This window comes from Microcebus murinus, chromosome 7, assembly GCF_040939455.1.
Source record: "Microcebus murinus isolate Inina chromosome 7, M.murinus_Inina_mat1.0, whole genome shotgun sequence".
NCBI lineage: Eukaryota > Metazoa > Chordata > Mammalia > Primates > Cheirogaleidae > Microcebus > Microcebus murinus.
In genome coordinates this window covers 62775268-62799311 of record NC_134110.1, presented here as the reverse complement: position 1 = coordinate 62799311, position 24044 = coordinate 62775268, and the positions used below count along the sequence as shown (strand labels likewise).

Below are 24044 nucleotides of genomic sequence, written 5' to 3'. Positions count from 1 at the left end.
AATTTAAATTAATTGATAAACACTCCTGTGTACATATGGAAATAACATTCATCAGAAATCAAGCAGGTAGAATGGGGGAGGAGGGCATGGGTAAATTTACACCTAACAGGTACAGTGCAGACTGTCTGGGGGATAGGTACACTTATAACTTTGACTCAAATGGTACAAAAGCAATTTATGTAACCAAAACGTTTTTATCCCCATAATATTCTGTAAAAGGGGGGGGAAGGGAAAGAACCTGAAGACATGTTATATACAGATAAGGAATGGTAAGAATAACTGCTAACATCTGATTAGAAACAATGGAAGCCAGAAGACAATGGAATAACATCTTTTATGTGCTGAGGAAAATAAACTGTTAACATAGAATTGTATATTCAGCAAAACATCCATGAAAATATTGGCCAATAAATACATGAAGACAGTACTTTTCTCCAGTAGAAATTTACTGCAAAATATGCTGAAAGAAATCCTTTAGGCTGAAAGAAAATTAAACAGAATATTGGTTTTATGGGAAGTAATATGCCAAAAAGTGTAAATGTATTGGAAAATAACTGAATATTGAAGAAAATATATAGTATTCAACGAGAAAGCATCAATTTGTTCTACTTCTTTGGTTATTAGCTTCTTTTATTTTCCAATTAAATTTAACATTTAAAATGTGTCCCTTTATCAAAATAAGGGATCCTTGATGTAGATCAAAATTCAGTGGCTAAAAGGAATTTTAGTAATTTATTGAGAAGGTATTTATGGAGTCCCTAGTATGTCCTATACTTTGACTAGCCCTAATTCTTTTTTTTTTTTTTTTCATTTTAGTGTATTATGGAGGTACAAGTGTTAAGGTCACATATATTGCCCAATGCCCCCCCCCCCCGCCCTCTAGTAAGAGCTTCAAGCCCAAACGTTGCACATCTTACTCGTTGTGGTTGTATATACCCAGCTACTACCTGCCCGACACCCGATAAATGTTATTCCTGTATGTCTACTTAGGTGTTGATCCATTAATAACAATTTGCTGGTGAGTACATGTGGTGCTTGTTTTTCTGTTCTTGAGATACTTCACTTAGTAGAATGGGTTCTAGCTCTATCCAGGAATATATAAGAGGTGCTATATCACCATTGTTTCTTAAAGCTGAGTAGTACTCCATGGTATACATATACCACATTTCATTAATCCACTCATGAATTGATGGGCACTTGGGTGGTTTCCACAGCTTTGCAATTGTGATTTGTGCTTGACTAGCCTTATTCTTACAGAGGTGAGGAAATTATGTCTGTAAACAATCAGGGTGAGCTTAGAAGTGTATTCTTCCTTAGGTGAGTGTTGAGATGAAAGCACAGGTGGCTAACACCTTGATTGCAGCTTTTTTAAGTTGCTACATTTGTGGTAATTTGTTATACAGCATGGAAAATGAATACAGACAGATACAGACACTTTATGCATAGCTATAGTGAAATCCAATTAATTACTATTATAAAAACTTACATCTAGCAAAAATTTTTAGAAATATATCTAAAACCATCTTCAGCTGCATAATATCTCTCAGTGAAAGTGTTTATTTGAAATATTATTTAATTCAAGAGGCCGTAACATGGATTTTGAAAATCCTTTGCATCCTCTCTTTTTCTGAGAACATGTTGCTTATAAAAAAGCTAAGAGAAGAATGGGAGAGAGAAAGTCTGGCTTGTCATTTTTTTATTATTGTCTTAACTCTTAGCTTGAAGGAATGTCACTGTTTCACAGACATCACCTATACCTCACCAATCTCAGCCATCATGAATCCTTTTACTATTAATATTATTCTTTTTTTTTTTTTTTTGAGACAGAGTCTCGCTTTGTTGCCCAGGCTAGAGTGAGTGCCGTGGCGTCAGCCTAGCTCACAGCAACCTCAAACTCCTGGCTCAAGCAATCCTCCTGCCTCAGTCTCCCAGGTAGCTGGGACTACAGGCATTCACCACCATGCCCGGCTAATTTTTTGTATATATATTAGTTGGCCAATTAATTTCTTTCTATTTATAGTAGAGACGGGGTCTCGCTCTTGCTCAGGCTGGTTTCGAACTCCTGACCTCGAGCAATCCACCCGCCTCGGCCTCCCAGAGAGCTAGGATTACAGGCGTGAGCCACCACGCCCGGCAATATTATTCTGATAACTCTTTTGTGTTGACACATTTGTCCTCTTCCTTCAGTACAGTGGTGATTTCAGATAGCACAGGTGAGACAACATGAATGCAAGAAACATTTGTTTCATTTACAGTATCTGTGTTTGTAGAAGCAGGAAATACATAATATTCTAAGGTGTTGCTGAACATTTGTATTCAGTGTTAATCTTTCATCTATAATAAAACTGTCATTTTATGATCTATTGTATATCACATAATACCTGTATAAATACTCATCTATGCCTTCCTTCAAGGTAGTGCTAACTGGACAAGGTCTAGTCAGAAGAAGAGAAAGTAACTTGAAGAAAACTCTAAGTTAGTGATCAGAAATGTAAGAGGAGAAGCCAGAGGGTTCATGAAAGCCAAGGGTGTGTAGAATTTCAAGGAGCTGGTGGTCAGCAGTGTCAAAATCTAGTTGTTAGCTATGGATTTTACTTTGTGTCTCTGTGGTATGAAATGGTTAGATTAAATAATATTTAAGGTTACTTCCAATTCTAACATTCTTGTGGGATTCTTTTGGTTCTTTTGCTTGTTTCATAATGATGCAGTGCTTTTATTAGCTTCATCACCAACAATGAACTTAATCTTATGTGTCATTATAAATTAATTGTAAGTAAAGATAGTGATGTTCATTTTGTTTTTAATTATGTTATGTGTAATAACATAAGATCGGTCATCCTCACTATTTCTAAGTGTAGGGTTTATTTTGTGGTTCCTTATTTGGAGTAAGCTAAGCTGATTGAGTATAAGATAACGTAATTATAGGAAGACTAGATGATGTATCTTTGTATAGGTTATCTTGAATATGACCTAGGTACTTCGCTTGCCTCACCCTAGTCCTGGCCCTGTATTAAATATACTATATATTTAAACATTTCCAGATGTTAATGTATTGTGAACATTTTAAAATAGAAAATTAGAGTCTGATTAAATAATTAAAACCTAGGCTCTAAGATTCTGGAGTCTTTTTCTTTTTCAAATGCATTGTACATTTTCTAAGATGTTTTATGAACCAAAATACAAAATAGGAAACCCTGAAGTTGTCATCAGATAAAAAAAGCATCATAACTTAAAGGCATCAAAAAATATTCTTTTAGGGAAAGTTTGAGTAAGTAAATATACTTGAAATTAGAGTTTCTGGAAAGTTGATTTTGGAGCCAAAGTTGGTATTTGCTAATCCCATATTCTTTTTTATTTGGGATAGAAAGACTTGTATCACATAAAAACATTATTTGCTATAACCTATTTATTTTTCAGTGCAGAAAAGGAACTTCTGTACTTAATTATGATGGATTATTTTATAATATTATATGTAGTCTTAGTCTCTTTTTAATATATAAACTTTAGGGGACCTTTTAGCAATAGATTAGCATAAACTCACTTATTCTTTGCGACTTTTCTCTTTCTGCTGTTTAGCAAAGATCCTACATATTATACTTCAAAAAAGTACATATTTATTCCAGAAGACATATTGGCAATAGCATGCAGTTCATTCAGTAGAAATGCTCTGGCCTGGAATTCACTAAGAAAGGAGAACATTTCCCTGGTTATTGTCAAATTCAGCTTTTTTGGTTATTTACATTAAAGTTCATGTTGCTGTCCTATGCCATTTCCTAGGTGTGATGTTTTTCTTTTTACTTTTTTCTTTCTGTCTTTAATTCTGTAGTCTCTGAAGTCTGAACAGACAGTCTAGTCTAATGGACTTTTTAATTTCCATACCAAGCATCCTAGTCTCTTTCTTTTCCTAATAATGCTCTTTTATTCCTTTAGGAAACTATTTCCCACATTCTCTGTGATTTTAATGACAGTGTCAGTCAAGATGTCTCAAGCACCATAAGCCAGTTAAGCTAGGCCAGTTGAAGTCTCTCCTAGGAAGTGAAATCTGGAACATGACTAGTGATGAAATAATTATACTGCTTGATGTCCTTATATCCAGTAAACTCCTTGGCTTTTATCTTCAGGATTAATAAGGAGTAGACATTTCAGACCAGACAGATTAACTGTCAATCACATTAGTTATAAAAGTTAGTTTTTACATATAATATTTACAAATTTTGCATACAGACCCACATTCTTATTTTATTATTGAACAAGTAATAGCCATTGCACAGTAGTTTGTTAGAAGGAGGATGTCTGGAATTCAAATCTAGGTAATTTTTAATGTGTTCCCTTGACAACTTTTTATGGAAAAAGCATGGAGTTTTATAATGCTTACTCTAGAAAGAAAGACAGCCAAGGTGCACCTTTGAGGTTTTTAACTTAAGCACCCAAATTTGGTATATTTAGATTTCTATTACATGTGAAGATATCCAAAATATTTTTATTATGCATTGAGAATTTATCAAATAGGAAAACTGTGATTTGAGTGGTAGTTTATATAGTTCTTGTAGTGCAAATGAAATACTACTATTTTGATGGCCCCTATATGTATAAAATAGTGAAACCAAAAATAACAGTATTTTTAAATAAACGTACTGTAAACATCTTTTGTAAATCCGTGGAGACTAATATATGGTATATAGTAGATGCTCAGTGTTGTTTGCTGACTTTCTTCCTTTAGCAGATGTTTATGTGGCACTTACTACATTAAATTTTTATATCAATGCTGTGATTTTTCCCCTATGTACAGATGAGGAAACTGAAATCATGGCAAGATTAAATAACTAGTCAAAGGTCCCACAGCTGGAGTTGTATTCGTCTGGCTGACAAATCTGTTTGATTAATCATCCTAATAGGCTGCCTCTGTGGAAATGAAATGATGAATAGCATGCTTGAAACAATTATTTTAATTAACATCAATATCTGATGCTAATAAAAATAATTGTGTTCACTTGTTAACAATTATGTATTGAGTCCCTGGTACCTGGTAGACACTGTACTATGTACCGAGACTACACAGTGTACAAAAGAAGTAAATGTTTGACTTCATAGAGTTTAGGTTCCAGTTAGAATTCTATAAGGATATTAGTATAATTTTTAAAAATGCTCTTGTTTGAAGTTTTTTAAGGGCTAGGACTATATATTTTGTCTTTGTATTCCTGCGTTCCATCTCAGTTCATGGTAGATATTATAGAATGTGAGAGTAAAAGGAAGAAAAAGTGAATGAAATACAACTTAAAATGTTTATTTTTGTTTTAATTTGAAACTATTTTCAGAAAATATAATACATTTATATAGAGAATATTTCATTCTGCAGAAATTTTGCAAAATATAATGATCGCTAAATTTTGAAGTTTTAAATAAAGAGATATTATTTGGGAATAGGAAATAGTAACATTATTTAAAAGGGCAGAACATATGATACAACATTTCAAAGTTTTTATATATAAAATGTTTTATATGATGTGCAGTGGCTAATTAAGATTTTCAGATTAATTGAGAAATGAAACCTATCTTAGTCTCTTCTCTTTAACTGAATTGTGATCACAGTGATAAGCACATAAATTAGAAAAATCTAAATATTCCAAATCTCATATAAAGGAATATAGACACACAATGGCATGTATTTTTCCGATAGCACATAAACTTGGAACTTCAGAAAAAAATGCATTACAGTCATTTCATTTATTAAAATAAGAATAACAAATAAATTTTACTTTATTGGTTTGTCCTCAGTACATCATACTTAGATATGTAGCCTTTGAACTAATAAGAATCAAAATAGAGGTGGTTCTACTTCAAGAATTTATAATAATCCCTTCACTTTAACACATGAATGTGTTCAATACTGGCAAAAGAACACGTTGCTACCAAAACTGAAACAAGATCCTTGAAACAGAACGGATGTTGCCATGGAAAAATGAAGTAACACTCAGTGCAGCTGTGATGCATTAATGAATAGGATATTTTTTTAAAAGATCATTTGTGTTTGGTGTGGCTCTGAGGGTCCCAACCAGATGGTTTCCATGAACATGATCTGACCCCCGGCTTGAGGACTTCTTACTGGCAGATTACTTCATTTTCTTTCCCTTGGATTGTCAGATCCTTACATTAATGCAAAATTTACGGCTGCAGATTTATATTCAGTAATATAAATCACTCAACATTTTACATTAAAACCACAATTTTAGACATGCAGGTTAACAGTTATTTTAAAAGTGTAAAAAGATTTATATGATAGCTTTAGTATATGTAATAGGTGTAACATCAATAATTTTGAGCAATTTGGATTATCTGTTTTGATTCTTATTAAAGGAATTCTCACTGTATATAATATTTTAGAAAGTTTATCTTTTAGAGTTATATTTAATATATCTCATGTTAATATGCTATTCTGTATGCATTGCTCATGTTTTTTAAATTTGATGAAACAAGTGATTTTTGAAGTATTAGAATTTTGATATGTTTTGTACTTTGGAAATTTTGGCACAATTTTAATATATTTCTAAGGAATATATATTTGTATATGGTAACATATTACACTGATTACCTCACATCATTGAAAGCATTTTTCAACATAGCATCAAGACCTACATGAAGTATTGAATACTGATATTTCATCGTTTGACCTTTTAACCTGAATTATTAATAATAGAGAAGACTATGCCCTTGTTGTGCCATTTTAAATTGTGCTGTCAAACATCACTACTGAATTATGTTAAATATTTGAAAACATAATTGTAATAAATCTGAGAAAATATAGACTTCTATTTCAGAATAAATAAAATATGTTGTGATATTAAATGAACTCAACAAATACTTAAATTATCTAAGTTGCAGTGTGAAATTCTAGAACTAAAAATATCACTTCATACTTCATGAACTAACACATTCATTTCTACAAAATTTTATTTTATTTTTTTTCATTGTTATTTTATTTTTCTTCACTGAATTCATCAGTTTGTGCACAGAAATGTGACGCAAGGATGAGCAGGTTTGTTTATTTATAAATTGGCAAATTACTTATGGTATCAAGGAATTCCAAACCTGTTACATATCATTATGCTCTCACTAAGGAAAATATTTGCCCCAAGAGAAGCAATATCACTGTATCCTTGGTTATCTTTTATAAAATATAACCTTTTTGCTAATGTAATTTCCTAGAATTTATAAAGTAAAAAAAATTATTTTTATTACACCTTCAGATAACACCTGTGTATGCCAAATATTTTATAGAAAATCAACAAGTCATAGTTTATATTTTCTTAATAAATAATTCAACTATGTTACGCTGTTAGGGCAATTTAATAACCTGGTACAGAATATTACTTTGTAAGAGACAACTAAGACTAATAGAATTTTACCTATATTGTTTCTGAATTAAAAATTCATGATGAATTCAGTTTTTGGTTGGGCTTACTTAGTCTTATTATACAAACTCTCTAAGCTCTTGGCAACTTAAATAACTATACTGGGGATAGAGGAGCATAAACATTTTATATGAAATCACAATTTAGGTAATTTGAAAAATGACAAAAGCAAGGGATAATGCTCTGATTTTTAAGTCTTCTGATTTTTCATATTATCATGTATCTTTTTATATGTAATAAATGTGATATATGTGTATATACTTGAATCATTATATACATGTATATAAAAAGACTGTGATATAAACATGTTCTTTAATTATTGTCTAGTGCTATAAACTGAGCATTTTAAACCTCATTTTCTTATATTTTAGTTTGCAAAGTGAAAATGGAAAAAGCCAAATTCACATAGAAATATCCTTTTTTTAAAAAAAGTAAAAGCAATGAAAGGCTAGTCAGTTCTAAGACCTTATCTGGTGTTAACAAAATCTAATGAACTGCAAAAGAAGAAGGATTTTCTCACCTTTTTTGCCAACGCATTTCCTAACTCAGTCATGTTTCTTGGAAAGAACTGTGGAAGGGCAGATATATTTTCATCTCATGTCACTGAGTAGTTTTGATCAAGTTTATAGCAAGTTTTTTTGTTGTTCCTTAGTAAAAATAACTCATAAAGAAAGAAATATGGATCATTTTCTTTTTTGGTTTATTCTAGAGATGATGTTAGGTTTTTGAAGGCATGTTTAGTCTGATCCAAATAGTTTAATTCTGCTTTTCTTTTCTAGCTTGAAGTACAATCTTGTTGCGTATTCATTCCAAATGATAGCCTGCCTTCCCCAAGTACTATTGTAGCTGGTGACATTCCGGGAACAGTAAGAAGTTGGTACCATGGACAAACCAGCATGCCAGGAATGCTTGTCTTCTGTTTACCTCAAATAAAGGTTATTAGTGCTGGTCACAAGTATATGGAACCTCTGCAGGAGATTCCATTTGTCATCCCACGACCCATCCTTGAAGAAGGTATATTTTTTAAAAATTCTTCCTATGGTTAATATTTTATACTAATGTTTTTAGGTTTGTTGTGTTTTTAAATGTCAGTGTATATATAAATTAGTCTTCTCATTAAAGACCAAAGTAAATGAACTAAGTGATGCTATTTATTGTAATCTGTACCTTTTAATTATATGTTCATATGTAAATGTAAATTGTCTGTAAAAAAGATCATATGCAATATAATCACTATAATGTAAACATAGCAAAAATTAACTTGGGAAGAAAGTTGGTTTGGGATGTTGTCATTAGACTGAACTAATAATAAGGAGCTTGATCTTAATTTAGGCCACTTATGAAAGAATATTATACATGAATGAATCTATTATTTACATCAAGCATAATATATTTCTAGATTGCTCATTTCTTTGCACAAAGTAAATAATTATGTGATGATTAGAGTAATGATTCTTTCTCCAATACATGATTTTTTCTGTTTTCAGTTGTGAATTCATACCCTTTTGAACTTTGACATATTCATTTCAAACAATATATGAACCTGGAAAAGTTTTGAGTCACAAAGTAAATAATGTGAATATATATTTTAATAACAAGGCTCAAATTTTTGACAGCGCTAAACTGGTCAACACCTTGTTCATATTATTAGGATGTAACTATATGAATCCTGATACCATTCAGATTACTACACATACTGTCAGTGAAAAGCAGACATAGCCTGTGTAATTTTTTACTTCAACTTTGATGTTGATTTCTCTTCCCTTTTCTCTATACTAAAATTTCCATTGAAATCTACTTTTCATAGGTTTATAAGATATAAGCATGATTTTACTGGCAGACATTTTTGATCCTTAATAATATGAATACCATTATCATTAAATCATAGAATTTTAAAGGTTGGAGGGAACATTTTTAGAGTTCTTCCTGTGTAATCTTTGCTTTGATGCAAGGATCCTTTTTCTAGCATCTTCAGCAGGAATATTTATTCTTTGTTACTCACTTTTGGTTGTTAGGAATTCTTTATTATTCTAACAGCTATTGTATAGCATATCAAGGATATGCTAACCTCATAATTGAGTTGTGGAATGCCTCCTCTTTTCTTTCTTTCTTTTTTTTTTTATTTCGGCATATTATGGGGGTACAGATTTTAAGGTTTCAATAAATGCTCTTTCCCCCTCTTTTTTTTCTTAACTCTGGAATAATTTTTGTAACATTAAAATAATTTGTCCTTTGATTGTTAAAATTCACTAATATTTATACTATAGCTACTTTGATATAATGCACACATATCATAAAATTTTTCTTTTTAAAGTGTACTATTTATTGATTTTTAACACATTGACAGTTTTGTGCAACCATTGCCAGTATAGAATTTTAGAACAGTGTCATCTCCCAAAAAAGAAATGCTACACCATTAGCAGTCACTCCCCATTGCTCTTCTCCCCAGACCCTAGCAACCATGAATGTATTTTCTGTCTCTGTTAATTTGCCTATTTTAGATACTTCATATAAATGGAAGCATATAGTATATGATCTTTTACGATTGGATTCTTTCACTTATCATAATATTTTCAGGTCAATTTATATTGTAGCAGTCTTCATTCCTTTTTAATGGCTGAATAGTATTCCATTTCATGGCTATATCAAATTTTATTTATACATTCTTCAGTTGATGGACATCTGTAGTTACTTCTACTTCTTGGCTTTTATGAATAATTTTGATATGGATATTCTTTTATAGGATTTTTTATGGACATGATTAAATTTCTGTTAGGTATATGCCTTGGAGTGGAATTGTTGCATCATATGGTAACTTTATGTTTAAGCTTTTGAGGAATTGGCAGACTGTTGTCCAAAGTGTCTTGCACCATTTTGCAATTCTACATCAATGTATGAGGGTCTAATTTCTCAGCATCTTTGTCACTATTTTTTATTTATTTTATTTCTTCTTTCCTTCTTCCTTTCTTTCATTCCTTTCTTGATTCTAGCCATCCCAGTAGGTATGAAGTGGTATCTCCTTGTGATTTTGATTTCCATTTCCTTAATGACTAATGATGTTGAGCATATTTAAATGTGCCTATTGGTCAGTAGTATATCTTCTTTGATATTTTCTTCAAGTTCTTTTGCCCACTTTTTAGTTGGATTACTTACATTCTTACAGTTCAGTCGTAGGAGTTTTTTGTATGAGGGGAATTCAAAAGTTTTTTGGAAAAATGTAACTAAAAGAATAAATATAAACTTTATTTCTCAACATAAGGCCTCACCACTTTTGTAGGTGATGATACCACCCATTTAGTCTATCCTTAAAGAATTGAGGATCCTGGAAATTTAACCATATCAATGTAGTCTTTGTTATTATTAACTGAAGATAAATGGGTGCCCTTTACAGATTTTTAAGATTAGGAAACAACAAAAACAAAAAAATTAGAAGGCACCAAATAAGGATTGTAAAGGTGAATGCCTAATGATTTGCCATCAGAATGCTTGCAAAATTGCCCTTGTTTGATGAGAGGAATGAGTAGGAGCATTCTTATGGGAGAGAAGGACTCTCTGATGAAGCTTTGCTGGATGTTTTTCTGCTAAAGCTTTGGCTGACTTTCTCAAAACACTCTAATAAGAAGCAGATTATATCGTTCTTTGGCCTTCTGGGAAGTTAACAAGCAAAATGCCTGGAACATCAAAAAAAACTGTTGTCATGACTTTTGCTCTCCACCAGTCTGCTTTTGCTTTGACTGCCACACTTCCATCTCTTGGTAGCCATTACTTTGATTGTGCATTGTCTTCAGGATCATATGGGGAAAGCCATGTTTCATCTGCTGTTTACAATTCTTTGAAGAAATGTTTCAGGATCTTGATCCTAATTATTTAAAATTTCCATTGAAACCTCTGCTCCCACCTGCAGCTGATCTGGGTTTAATGGTTTTGGCACCCATCAAGTAGAAAGTTTGCTTATCTTTAATTTTTCAGTCAGAATCGTGAAAGCTGAACCAATTGAGATGTCTATGATGTTTCCTACTGTTCTGTTAATTGTCAGTCCTCTTCAGTTAGGGGACAAACAAGATGAATATTTTCCTCTCATATTGATGTGGATGGTCTGTCACCATGGGCTTAATCTTAAACATTGTCTTGTCCCTTGTTAAAACAAGGTATCCACTTGTAAACTGTTAATTTGAAGGGGGGATTATCCCCATAAACTTTTCATAAGTGATTACACCATTCTTCCACCCAAACTTCACTGTAAATTTGATGTATGTTCTTGCTTCAGTCTTAGCAGAATTCATATTTCTCTGATAGTAGCTCATTTCAAACTGGTGTCTTATCCTCCTAAGTGCTACAAACTAGATCCTGTTCAGACATATTATGACAAGTTAATATGAATTTATTTAGGTGCAAAAATTTTTTTGAAATCCTTGCATAGTTTTGTTAATAATACACATTTTCCAGGAACTTTATTAAGACCCCTCGTTTATTCTGTATACTAGACCCTTACCAGATAAATGATTTGCAAATATTTTCTCCCATTTTATGCATTGTCTTTTCACTCTCTTAGTTGATTTTCTTTGTAATATAAATATTTGTAATATAAAATTTTTGTAATATAAATGTATATTTATAATATGTGTATTATTTATAATATATATCATATATAATATATACTATCATATATTACACATTTAATTTTATTTTACATAATTATATAAAATATATACTGCATATTACCTATATTATATATTTATAAATTAAAACTTTTCCCTTGCTATATTGGAAATTATTCCTTTACTATTCTTGTTTTATCTTAGAAATTAACACTCCTTCCACAAACTAAATTGCAATTCTAGAAATATTAAGATGCATATTTAATTTATTAAATTATGTAGTAAATCAATCTATTTGTCCTCCTGAACAAACAATTCTTTTTTTTTCTTTCTTTTTTTTTTTATTTCAGCATATTATGGGGGTACAGATTTTAAGGTTTCAATAAATGCCCATTTCCCCCCCTCTCCCCACAAGTCTGAGTCTCCAGCATAACCATCCCCGAGATGGTGCACATCTCACTCATTATATATGTATAATGAGTGAGATGTGCCCCCCGCCCCCCTCCCCCCTGCTCAATACCCTATTACTGCAGTACCTATGTGACCACTTAGGTGCTGTTCAGTTAATACCAATTTGCTGGTGAGTATATGTGGTACTTGTTTTTCCATTCTTGGGAAACTTCACTTAATAGTATGAGTTCCAGCTCTAACCAGGAAAATATAAGATGTGCTATATCACTATTGTTTCTTAGAGCTGAATAGTACTCCATGGTATACATGTACCACATTTTATTAATCCATTCTTGGATTGATGGGCACTTGGGCTGTTTCCACAGCCTTGCAATTATGAATTGTGCTGCTATAAACATTCAAGTGCAGGTGTCTTTTTTGTAGAGTGTCATGGGATCCTTTGGGTAGATGGCCAGCAGTGGGATTGCTGGATCAAATGGTAGATTCACTTGTATCGCTTTAAGGTATCTCCATATTGCTTTCCACAGAGGTTGAACTAATTTGCAGTCCCACAAGCAGTGTAGGAGTATAGAATTTTTTTATTTCCATCTTGATTCCTTCATTTATGAAGTAATCATTTAGTAGGAGGTTGTTTAATTTCCATGTTTTTGTGTAGAAATGTGAGTTTCTGTTAGGGTTGATTTCTAGTTTTATTCCACTGTGATCTGAGAAGGTACATGGTATGATTTCTATTTTTTTAAATTTCTTGAGATTTACTTTGTGTCCTAGGATATGGTCAATCTTAGAGAATGTCCCGTGAGCTGATGAGAAGAACGTATATTCAGTGGATTTTGGGTAGAATGTCCTGTAGATGTCAGTCAGACCCAGTTGTTCCAAGGTTTTGTTTAAGTCCATTATTTCTTTATTAATTTTCTGTTTGGAGGATCTCTCTTGTGCCGTCAGTGGGGTGTTGAAATCTCCGGTGATTATGGAGTTGCTATTAATCCATTTGCTTAGATCCAGTAAGGTTTGCTTTATGAAACTGGGTGCACCTAAGTTGGGTGCATATATATTTAAAATTGTTATCTCTTCTTGTTGAAGTGTGCCCTTCACCATTATATAATGACCCTCTTTGTCTTTCACTACTTTTGTTGTTTTAAAAACTAAATCGTCTGAAATTAGAACTGCTACGCCAGCCTTCTTTTGGCTTCCACTTGCCTGGAATACTGATCTCCACCCTTTTACTTTTAGTCTATTTGCATCCTTGCAGGTTAGATGTGTTTCCTGAAGACAGCATATACTTGGCCTATATTTTTTTATCCATTCAGCCAGCCTATGTCTCTTGAGTGGAGAGTTTAAGCCATTCACATTTATTGAGAGAACTGATAGGTAACGTAGATTACTGTTCATTCTGTTGGGTTGGATGTTGTTGCTTTGATTTCTCTCTTGAGCCATTGTATTATCTGGCCTTTAATCTTTGGGTTTTGGTTGTTTTTATATTCGTGAGTTTTTATTATGGTGTTCCGTGCCTAACACTGTTTTGAGTACTTCTTGTAGGGCACGTCTTGTCTTGTTGAATTCTCTGAGACTTTGCTTGTCTGAGAATGTCTTTATTTCTCCTTCATATACGAAGCTTAGTTTTGCAGGGAATAAGATTCTAGGGTGGGCATTGTTTTGTTTCAGAAGAGTGAGAATGGGGCCCCAGTCTCTCCTTGCTTGTAAAGTCTCATTAGAGAAGTCTGGTGTTAGTCGAATTGGCTTTCCCTTGTATGTCACTTGCTTCTTTTGTCTTACAGCTCTTAGTAGGGCTTCTTTAGTTGATATTTTGGTCAGTCTGATGACTGCATGTCGTGACGTCTTCCTGTTAGCATTGAATCTCCCAGGGGTCCTCTGAGCTTCTTGAACTTGTATATCGAGATTTTGAGCAAGGCCTGGGAATTTTCCTCTATTATATCTTCAAACAGCTTGTCCAACCCTTGGGTGTTGTCCTCTTCCCCTTCTGGTAAGCCTATGACCCTCACATTAGGTTTCTTCACATAATCCCACATCTCTTGTAGGCTTTGCTCTTTTCTCTTGTTTCTCTGCTCTATCTCTGTGACTGTTTTATTTAGTTGGAGGGTGTTATCTTCAATCTCTGAGATTCTTTCTTCTGTTTGATCTACCCTGTTCTTGAGACTTTCCACTGTATTTTATAGTTCCCTGAATTGATTCTTCATTTCCAGGAGTTCGGTTAAACTTTTCTTCATTGTGTCTATTTCTTTAGTGAACTTTTGTTCTAGGTCCTGGAGGTTTTTTGTGGTTTCTTTGTGTTGGTTATTGAGTTGTTGTTGTAGCTTGGTGAGTGTTCTTATGATCCACATACGAAATTCCTCTTCTGTCATTTTGGTTGCCTGATTTGGGTTGGTGCCCATTTCTAGGGGGGTGGTGCTCCTCTTTGGGGGTGTGTTTTCCATTTGGTTCTTCATATTTCCTGAGTTCCTTCGCTGATTTCTTCCCATGTCGATCAGTTGTTGTTTCTTTCCTTTAGGTTTTTGTTTGGATATTCACACGCCTTTTTTAGTTTCTGAGCCGTTAGGTGGTGTCTGTGTGTGAGATTCGACCACTCCCTGTATAATGAGTCAGTGGGTGCCATGAAAAGGCTGTGCAGGATGCCCTCCCTGTCAGTAGGTGGCGCTTGCTTGGAGGAACAGGCTATGCTGTTGTTTTTGTGTCCTGTTATCAGCTATTGTTCTGGGCAAAGCTGGGTTGGGTAAGCCTGCCCTTATGCACCACCAATGCCGTTAGCAGGGGTCAAAGTTCTGGTCTCTGCTTCCAGGAAAAGCTGTCAGGGCGGGGCTGGAATGGTCCCGCTCAGCCAGAAAGTTTGCTTGTGGGGGTGGGGCTGTCTGAGACCCACAGTCTGGAGCTGGCCTCGCTTCTTTCCACCCTCCCCAACTCCGCAGCTACTCCTGGGCCTCTGCCAGCAGGCCAGACCACACGCCACTAGGCCTCCCCGGATTGTGATGTCGGCGGGGAGGTTCCCTGCTCAGGAATGCCACCTGGGCTTTGGGGGGAGGTTTGCCCTCTAGGATGCTGATCTGCCCCTGAAGGCACACACACCTCAGCAGGCTGTTCACAAATATCCCTTCTGTGCCCCAAGCAGTGCTAGACCTGGGTGCACGGGATCTGGTCTGCAGGTCCGACCGCTGAGTCCCAGAGTTCAAACTGTATCCCCACCAGGGAGAGGAGTTCTGGTCCCAATTCACCCCCAGGGAGCCCACGCTGTGTCTGTGTCTCTCAGCCTCTGAGTCGGCACTGTTCTCCTGGGAACACCGTGCCAGCAGCACCTGGGAGGGCTGGCGGGTAGGGAGTTCACAGTCTGAGTTCCCCTTAGTCAGCTGTAGGGTCCCAAAAGGGAAGGCCCCACTCCCTGGAGGTGCCTCCGGCTGGTGGCTGTATTGTCTCTCTGGGTAGCCACGTTAGGGTCGGCAGAGGGGAAGAGGAGGCAATATGGCGCCTGCCGCGTGGCTCGGGTCTGTGCACACGGAGGTGCCCCGAGGGATTTGGGAGTCTGGTGCCGTGTATGCTACAGGCTCACCACTAGCTGGCAGCGGCCGTCTCTGGGCTGGTGTCCGCAGGTCTCTCCACCTGCTGGGGAGCCCACCAGCAGTCCCAAATGCAGGGGAGGAGAAAGGTGATTTATCCACCTATCCTTCCCGCTGGTCTCCGGGCTGCTCCTGCGGTCTCAGCTTCCAGTTCTCCTCCGTAGCCTCCTCCTGTGGAGTCTCCCAGGGTCTCAGGTACCCCTCCTTCCGGCCCTCGTCTGCTGTATGCTCGCCTTCTTGCTTCTTTTTTCTAATTTCTGCTAGAATCTGTCTTTTCTGTAGAGACACTCTTTCTGGCGGTGTTTCTCGTCCGCCATCTTGATCCTCCTCCTGAACAAACAATTCTTTAACCACTTTAATCCTCTTCTTCAAATTAACAGGTCGTTATTATCACATATTTTAATACTATCTTTTATTTTCAAAAACTTTATAAGATATCATTATTTTATAATATAATTATTTAGATTTCTCATGTATACAGCTAGTACAGAGGTTGGAAAACTTTCTAAGTAAAGTACCAGATGGAAAATATTTTTGGTTTTATCAGCTGCATAGTTTCTGTTTTAACTACTTAAGTGTACTTTGTAATGAAGAAGCAGCCATGGACAATGTGTCAATAAGTTGATGTGGCTGTGTTCCAGTAAAACTTTATATATAAAATCTGGTGGTTGGCTGGATTTGGTCATGCGCCACATTTGCTGACCCATATACTAATAAATGCCTTAGGTAGTCATTCCTTTTCATAGCTCAGTCGGTTTTTCTATCTCAGATCATTTATTTGACTTCTGCCTGAAGTACATCCTTTAGAATCTCTTTTTGTGATGGTCTGATTAGTAAATTCTCAATTTTGTTTGTTTGAAAGTATCTTTATTTTGCCTTTCTTTTAGAATTGGGTATACAATTCTTTGCATATAGTTATTTTATTCCAGCCCGTTAAAGATACTATTGTGCTGAGTTGCTTTTCATTGATCTTTTCGGAAAATACATTGTCATTTTGTGTTTCCTTTGGAGGCAGTTTGTCTTTTCTCTCTGGCTTTTTAAGGATCTTCTCAGTCTTCATGTTTTAAAATTTTAGTGCTGGAGTCTTTTATGAGCTCTGCAAGTTTTCTGGCATTATCTATTCAGATGTTATCTCTACCTCATTCTTTCCACACATGTATTAGACCATTTTACATTTTGACTGTATAATCACTTCTTTGCTCTTTCATATTTTTTTCTTTTGACTTGCTGGCATGCATTCCAGTTAATTTCTTTAATTTGGTTTTGCAGTTCATTAATTTTCTTTCCAGTTTTATCTAATATTGTGTTAAAATTCATTGAATTTTTTTATGTAAACTTTTATGGAAATGTTATAGAAACCCTCACCACACTTAATGTACACCTTAATACAATTTTACCAAATAAACCCATACATGTTACCAGCACCTGAGTCAGGATCAGGAATATTTCCAGCACCCAGAAAATCTTCTCTGGCCCCTTGCCAGTCACTATTTCTTTAGAGGTGAATTATATCTTAATATCTAAAACCATACATTAGTTTTCCTCTTTTTAAGTTTATAGCATTTTATTTATTGAATTTAAAATTGTACTTATGATATTCTTTTTACCTTGATTCTTTTTAAAGCCTGTTTATGTTGTCAAGCCTTCCTTTTATTTGCTAGTACTTAAAACATTTTATGTTATTGTCTAATTCCTGTAGACTCTTGCCTACTATGCCTAGTATTCTTTGTGTATTCTTTAATTGTTCTTTTATTTTCTGGGCTACTTGTTTTCCTTAGAAATTTCTCTGTGGAAACTTTTTGAAGACTAGCCTAAGAGATTCCTCCTGTATAGGTTGGAAAACTAGCCTAAAAAATTCCTCCTGTGTAGGTTTAAATTTATTTCTGACATGCTGGCATTACCAGCTCAGGACCACTTGAAACTAAATTCTTGATTAGAGGGTTTTATGCCACTTAGATAATAAAAATTGAAGCTACAACCTCTTATAAGGGCTGGGTTGTGGCTACGAAATTTTTTCCCCCTCTATTCAGGGTTTCATTTTCTGGTAGCATTTGTGAGAGGGTCATATAAGGAGAAAAAGAGCAGGACAATTTTATTTTGTTTTCCTAACATTATTATCATAACCATTTGCATACCACCCTTACCTTCTATTTGTTTCTGCACTGCCAGTGGGCTGCTTTGGGCCTTATCTTCCTTCAGCTTGAAGTTGACCTCAGTTCAGTTGTGAGCATGAATGCTAAGTTTTATCAGCTTTGAAGTGACTCATAGCATTTACTTTGCTTACCTCTGAGTTTCTGGCTTTCTCAGTCCCTGGCCTTAATCATCTTTACTCTTTTTGGAAACTCATTAATGAGTTAAAGAAGATATTATTCATGTGTGTGTGCATGTAGGTATGTAAAACAAATTATATATAAGTTCTATGCCCAGTATGTGTCATAAATATTTCATAAATACAGTATATTCATCATTTTCATTTGTTTTAGCAGAAGACACTAAGTCTACCATATTGCTGTAAATAGAATCCCTCAGTGATGTTTTTTAAAGATGTTGTGACACTATCATACCCTCTTTTATCTAATGGATTTTATAAAGGGACTGATACATACTGCCTACCCTTGTTCATGTCTTCAATACTCATTTAAAATCTCTTATTCCTACAAAACTCCTGCCAACTTCTGCTTGTCCTTTTCATATAATCCATTATTTTATTCTCATCTTGTTTTTTCAAATACATTAAGAGTGACTTAAGAACTAGAGAAGTCTCCATCTTAAAGCTTAAGATGTTATTATATTTTCTAATTTTTTTCCTTCAAACTGAGTTAGACAGCAACTTAGTTTATTTTGAACTTTTTAAAAACCCACATACCAGATGGAGAGGGCTTGAATAAAATAGAAACTTCCAAAGTCTATTTTTCATACTCCCTAAGAGAATATAGAGTGACTGTATAATCAACATTGAAACTTAAAGTAGAAACAATTTTTTAACCATATGGTTATTCTCTCTGGCCTAACCTACCCTGAGGAAAAGAGATTATTTCAAGGCATTTAAATCCTCTTTAGGTCTTAAAAAAAACTATAGATACTAACTTCTTATGAATGATTATAAATTTATCTTTTTTCTTCATTTATGGGAGTGTTTATAAAAATACGTGGGTATAATCTTTTGATGCATTTGTATAAAGAGTTGTTTACTCTTTATCTTCACATATGTGCATAGATGAAGAAAGAATCTAAAGGTCTAATTACTCATTTTGCCAGCTTTCAAACAGCCTTTCTGGTTTCATTGCCACTTCTGCATTCTCTTTTTCACACATTCTTAAGTATTGGGACTAAGGGCATGAGTCAAACTGCTTTTTCATAGGTTACCCTTCTGGTCTCAGTAATTTCCTATTTATTTATTCACTTTGTATCTTTAAAAAAAATTGTGATGCCTTTTCTCCTGTCATATCATCTCATTCCCATAGGCCTTTTTGATTTATAATGCTTTTCCACTTTCACTGTTCTTTTACTAGTTTCTGAACATAGATAAATATTTTCAGTTATTCATGCTCAATCAGATATGGAATGTCTAAATCCATACCATCTTCCTATCATACACCTCTCCAATCTGCTACTTTGATATCGTTGTTTATTTTTAGCTTATTTTTGCTCAGTAACTTTTTTTGAGGGTGGATTGGGGGAAATGGGAGAAAATAGAAAAACTGGAGGCAAGGAGATTCATTAGATATTGCAATTAGCTAACAGTTGTCTAGAAGAAACATGACTGTCAGAACCAGGACAGTGGTGAATAGAGATAGAAATTTTGGGACAGAATGGAAAAATACTTAAGAGGTTAACAAAAAACTGTCAAAAGTCAGTGACTGAATTAGTTATAAATGGGGAAGAAGAGGAAAATATGTAGAATAAATCCTTGGTTTCTAGCTTGGATATCTCTGTACACATTCATATAGTAAATATTATGGTTAGGAATAAAGAAATAGGGCCAGTTTTTGGTGTGCAAGATAGGATGGATGAATTTAGTTTGAGGCATATTGTAAAGTACCTGTAGGACATTCAAATAAATAAATCTGATGAGCTACATATATAGATCTAGACCTCAAAGGTCATTGTTGCAGATACAAAATAATAACTGGTAAAACGTAAAGAAAGATGAAATTATCCAAAGTCACCTATATAGTGACAAATTAAGTGAGATCTACATATAACAGGGGAACATCCCCTATGTGTGGGCTGAGAAAGAAAAGAATAATTTATGATGGAAACTACAAATAAAAGGTCAGGTAAGTAGAGGAAAAATCATGAGGTAGTAGTCTTATGGAAGACAAAGGATTAGATTATTTATAAATGTAGCAGACATGCCCAATAAGGTAAGTACTAAAAAGTGTCAGTGGGATTTGACAATTTATGTAATTGTTTCTTTTATCATAATACTTTCAGAGGAATGATGTTAATGTAAGTCAAATGATGGTGGTTTGAGAACTGAAAGGAAAATGAAGAATCGATACAATAAATCAATAGTTTTTTAAAGATAATTATTTGATAATGACAGGAGAGAGAGGATGGGGTGTGTGTGTGTGTGTATGTGTGTGTGTGTGTGTGTGTGTGTGTGTGTATGTATATATCTTGATATTCTTTAGTTGCAAGCAACAGAAACCAAGTCAGGATAACTTAAGCAAAAATGGAACTTAATGACACATTATCTGTATTCTATAGAAAACAACTTTTAGTTAAAATTTCAATATTAATCCTACCATTTGACTTTGGTGGTTATGAAGACCATGTGTTCAATGATATATTTCTTTTCTTTCTTTCTCCTTTTTGTTGCTTCTCCTTAAAACTGAGAAATTATTTTTCTCTTTATCTTTGGCATTGCTTGGTTAGCATTCTTGGGTTCTAAATTTCTATTTCACAGTTCTTTGAAACAAATTATTTAGATTGATGATGGAATGAAACACAAAGAACAGATTCCTATGTAACTCAGATTGTATGTTCAAACCTTTATTTTTGATGGAGATATTTTGGTATATTGTATATTTTTGCCTATAAAACAGAAAGTATGATACAAACTTTAATCATTTAACAAAAGTAGTGATCATCATTATGAATGCAGTTAGAACAAATTAATAAAATGGGACCTTTTTATTCCTGCCTTAAAGCTTTCTCAATATCTTCAGATACCTAAGAGACATAAATTTGATTCCAGTAAACCTGGAAACATAATCTACATCTTTATAAATGAGAAAGTTATTAATACTTGATACAGCATTCTAAGGATATCGAATTTCTTTTTTCTTTTTTTTTTTTTTGTTTCACATCCTAAAGGCTAGGCTATACTTTCTTTCACCATCTCTCCTGTCTCTCTCGCTCATTCCTCCAGGCTTTTAAAAAAATTTTTTTATCTTCCCACCTGCCCTCATATCTGTCCCATTCATTCAACAAATACGTATTGAGCACCTACCATGTGGCAGACACAAAAAATATAGATTTGAACAAGACAACTATGGTTCTTGCTCTCTGATGTTTTATAGGCTATTGAGGGGAGTAGTGCAATCAACAGTCTTTGGTTGAAGCTTGTTTATCACTCTCTACTTAGTATCTTTTTCAAAGGATTTTAGGGATTAAATAAGACAATGTATTGGTGCTTTAAACAGTATCTGTATCTGTCACATGGCTCACTAAAAGCCATTATTGTTATTGTTTATATCTAGGATATTTATTGTTAATATCTAAGTAGGATTTCCAAATTCCATGGCCTGTTTTTTTTTTTTAATTTTAGCGTATTATGGGGGTACAAATATTAAGGTTACTTATATTGCCCATGCCCGCCTCCCCCCTCGAGTAAGAGCTTCAAGCATGTCCATCCCCCAAACATTGCACATCTTACTCGTTGTGGTTGTATACACCCATCCCCTCCTCCACCCTCCCACCCTCCCGACACCAGATAAATGTTACTCCTATATTTCCACTTGGGTGTTGATCCGTTAATACCAATTTGCTGGTGAGTACATGTGGTGCTTGTTTTTCTGTTCTTGAGATACTTCACTTAGTAGAATGGGTTCCAGCTGTATCCAGGAATATACAAGAGGTGCTATATCACCATTGTTTCTTAAAGCTGAGTAGTATTCCATGGTATACATATACCATATTTTATTAATCCACTCATGAATTGATGGGCACTTGGGTTGTTTCCACATTTTTGCAATTGTGAATTGTGCTGCTATAAACATTTGAGTGCGGGTGTCTTTTTCATAAAGTGACTTTTGATCTTTTGGGTAGATGCCCAGCAGTGGAATTGCTGGATCAAATGGTAGATCTACTTGTATCACTTTGAGGTATCTCCATATTGCTTTCCACAGAGGTTGAACTAGTTTGCAGTCCCACCAGCAGTGTAGGAGTGTTGCTCTCTCTCTGCATCCACGCCAGCATTTGTTGTTTGGGGACTTTTTGATAAAGGCGATTCTCACTGGAGTTAAGTGATATCTCATTGTGGTTTTGATTTGCATTTCCCTGATGATTAGAGATGTTGAGCATTTTTTCATATGTTTGTTTATGGCCTGGATTTTAATCTCTGTTGCTTCCCAGATATATTTTCATTTCTTGGTCTCTTCTGCTGCCATGTTCCTAGAACTCTGTATGGACCCTATCTCTGTAGTAGACATATAGCTCTTTTTAATTCACTTATAGAATCCACTCGCAAAGAAACATTAAAGAATAAAGCAGAGTCTGCTGAAGATGTCCTACGGGGAAGAGATGGTATTGGTACACCCTGTATCAGATAATTTTTATAATTGCTTTTAGTCTCTTAAGACATTTTTGGACTTTAGAATTCTTACTTAGCAAAGCTGCCACAAGAGATTTCTTTCTCTGTTTTCCTTCTCTCTTTAATCTCCTCACCAAAGTAATTTCAAATTCCGTTTTCTTTGTTAGGAAGAGTAATTTAGTTATTTTTGCCTGAAATCCCTTTTATCACTTTCTATCAGTCATAGGGTAAATTTCAAAATCTTTCACATGACCAGCAAGACCCTATATGAGTTGGTCCTGCTGCTATCTCTAGCCTTACTTTCTGCTCACTGGTGCCCAGTTCCAGCCCCAGTAGCCTTTCTATGTTCTTTGACAGATATGGCATAGTCCTATCACAACGCCATAGTACAGGGGTCCTCAGACTTTTTAAACAGGGGGCCAGTTCACTGTCCCTCAGACAGTTGGAGGGCTGGACTATAGTTAAAAAGAAAACTATGAACAAATTCCTATGCACACTGCACATACCTTATTTTGAAGTAAAAAAACAAACGGGCAAAAACACCTCCATGTGGCCCGTGGGCCGTAGTTTGAGGACACCTGCCTTAGTATATGCTACAAACATGGGTTCCTCCTTCCTGATCTCTTCTCTAGGCTTCCTTCTCCTTCTCATCCATTTGACTTCAGGGTATTTCATTTATCGGATCCTCTGATTCTGTGCTTTCCTGCACTCCACTCATTATTTTCACAACCCTTATCCCAATTTTTGTTCAGGGTCTGACTCCCCTACTAGGGTGAAGAGAGCAGGAGTCATACCTGTTTTGTTCACTGCTCTATTCCTATCCTCTAACACAACACATTCACAGAAGAGGAGCTCAATGTGTACTTGAAGACCACATGAGGTTTTCAAGCTATTCATAGTAAATAGTTTTTTGTTACTATAAGGAGGAAAAAACTTAAAACGTTAAAAGGTTAACTTCTAACTTGTCTTAAGGTCTATTAATATAAACAATTGAAAAAGAATTCCTGGTCATTAAGAAATGAGAAAATGAAAAGGGAAAAAAGAGCATTACAGAGATGATTAATAAGATGAACAAGGAAAGTTATCAGTATAGATTTGAGACACCTATACTGAACTTAGACTTACAAAGTTCAGAATGAGGGACTTTGTTGAAATGTCTCATCTGATTTCAATTGCCATGGAAAAGGAGACATGATCTCTAATATATCCAGATCTAATTTGTGTAGTGTGTTTGGGTCAAAATCAACATCTTGAGTATCATTAGGGAGCACTTGCAGTGAGCCTTGCAGATGTAATTTGCTAC

At 34.7% G+C, this 24044-nt stretch overlaps 1 protein-coding gene across 6 annotated transcripts in view; it reads left to right on the top strand.

Moving 5' to 3' along the window:
- VPS13B (vacuolar protein sorting 13 homolog B) overlaps positions 1–24044 on the top strand; it is a 761111-nt gene that overhangs the window by 370415 nt on the left and 366652 nt on the right. For all 6 annotated transcript variants that reach the window (XM_012762009.3, XM_012762013.2, XM_012762010.3 and 3 more), the window contains one exon: positions 8189–8423. In XM_012762009.3, coding sequence (XP_012617463.2) covers positions 8189–8423 — 235 coding nt within the window. The remainder of the gene's footprint in view (positions 1–8188; positions 8424–24044) is intronic.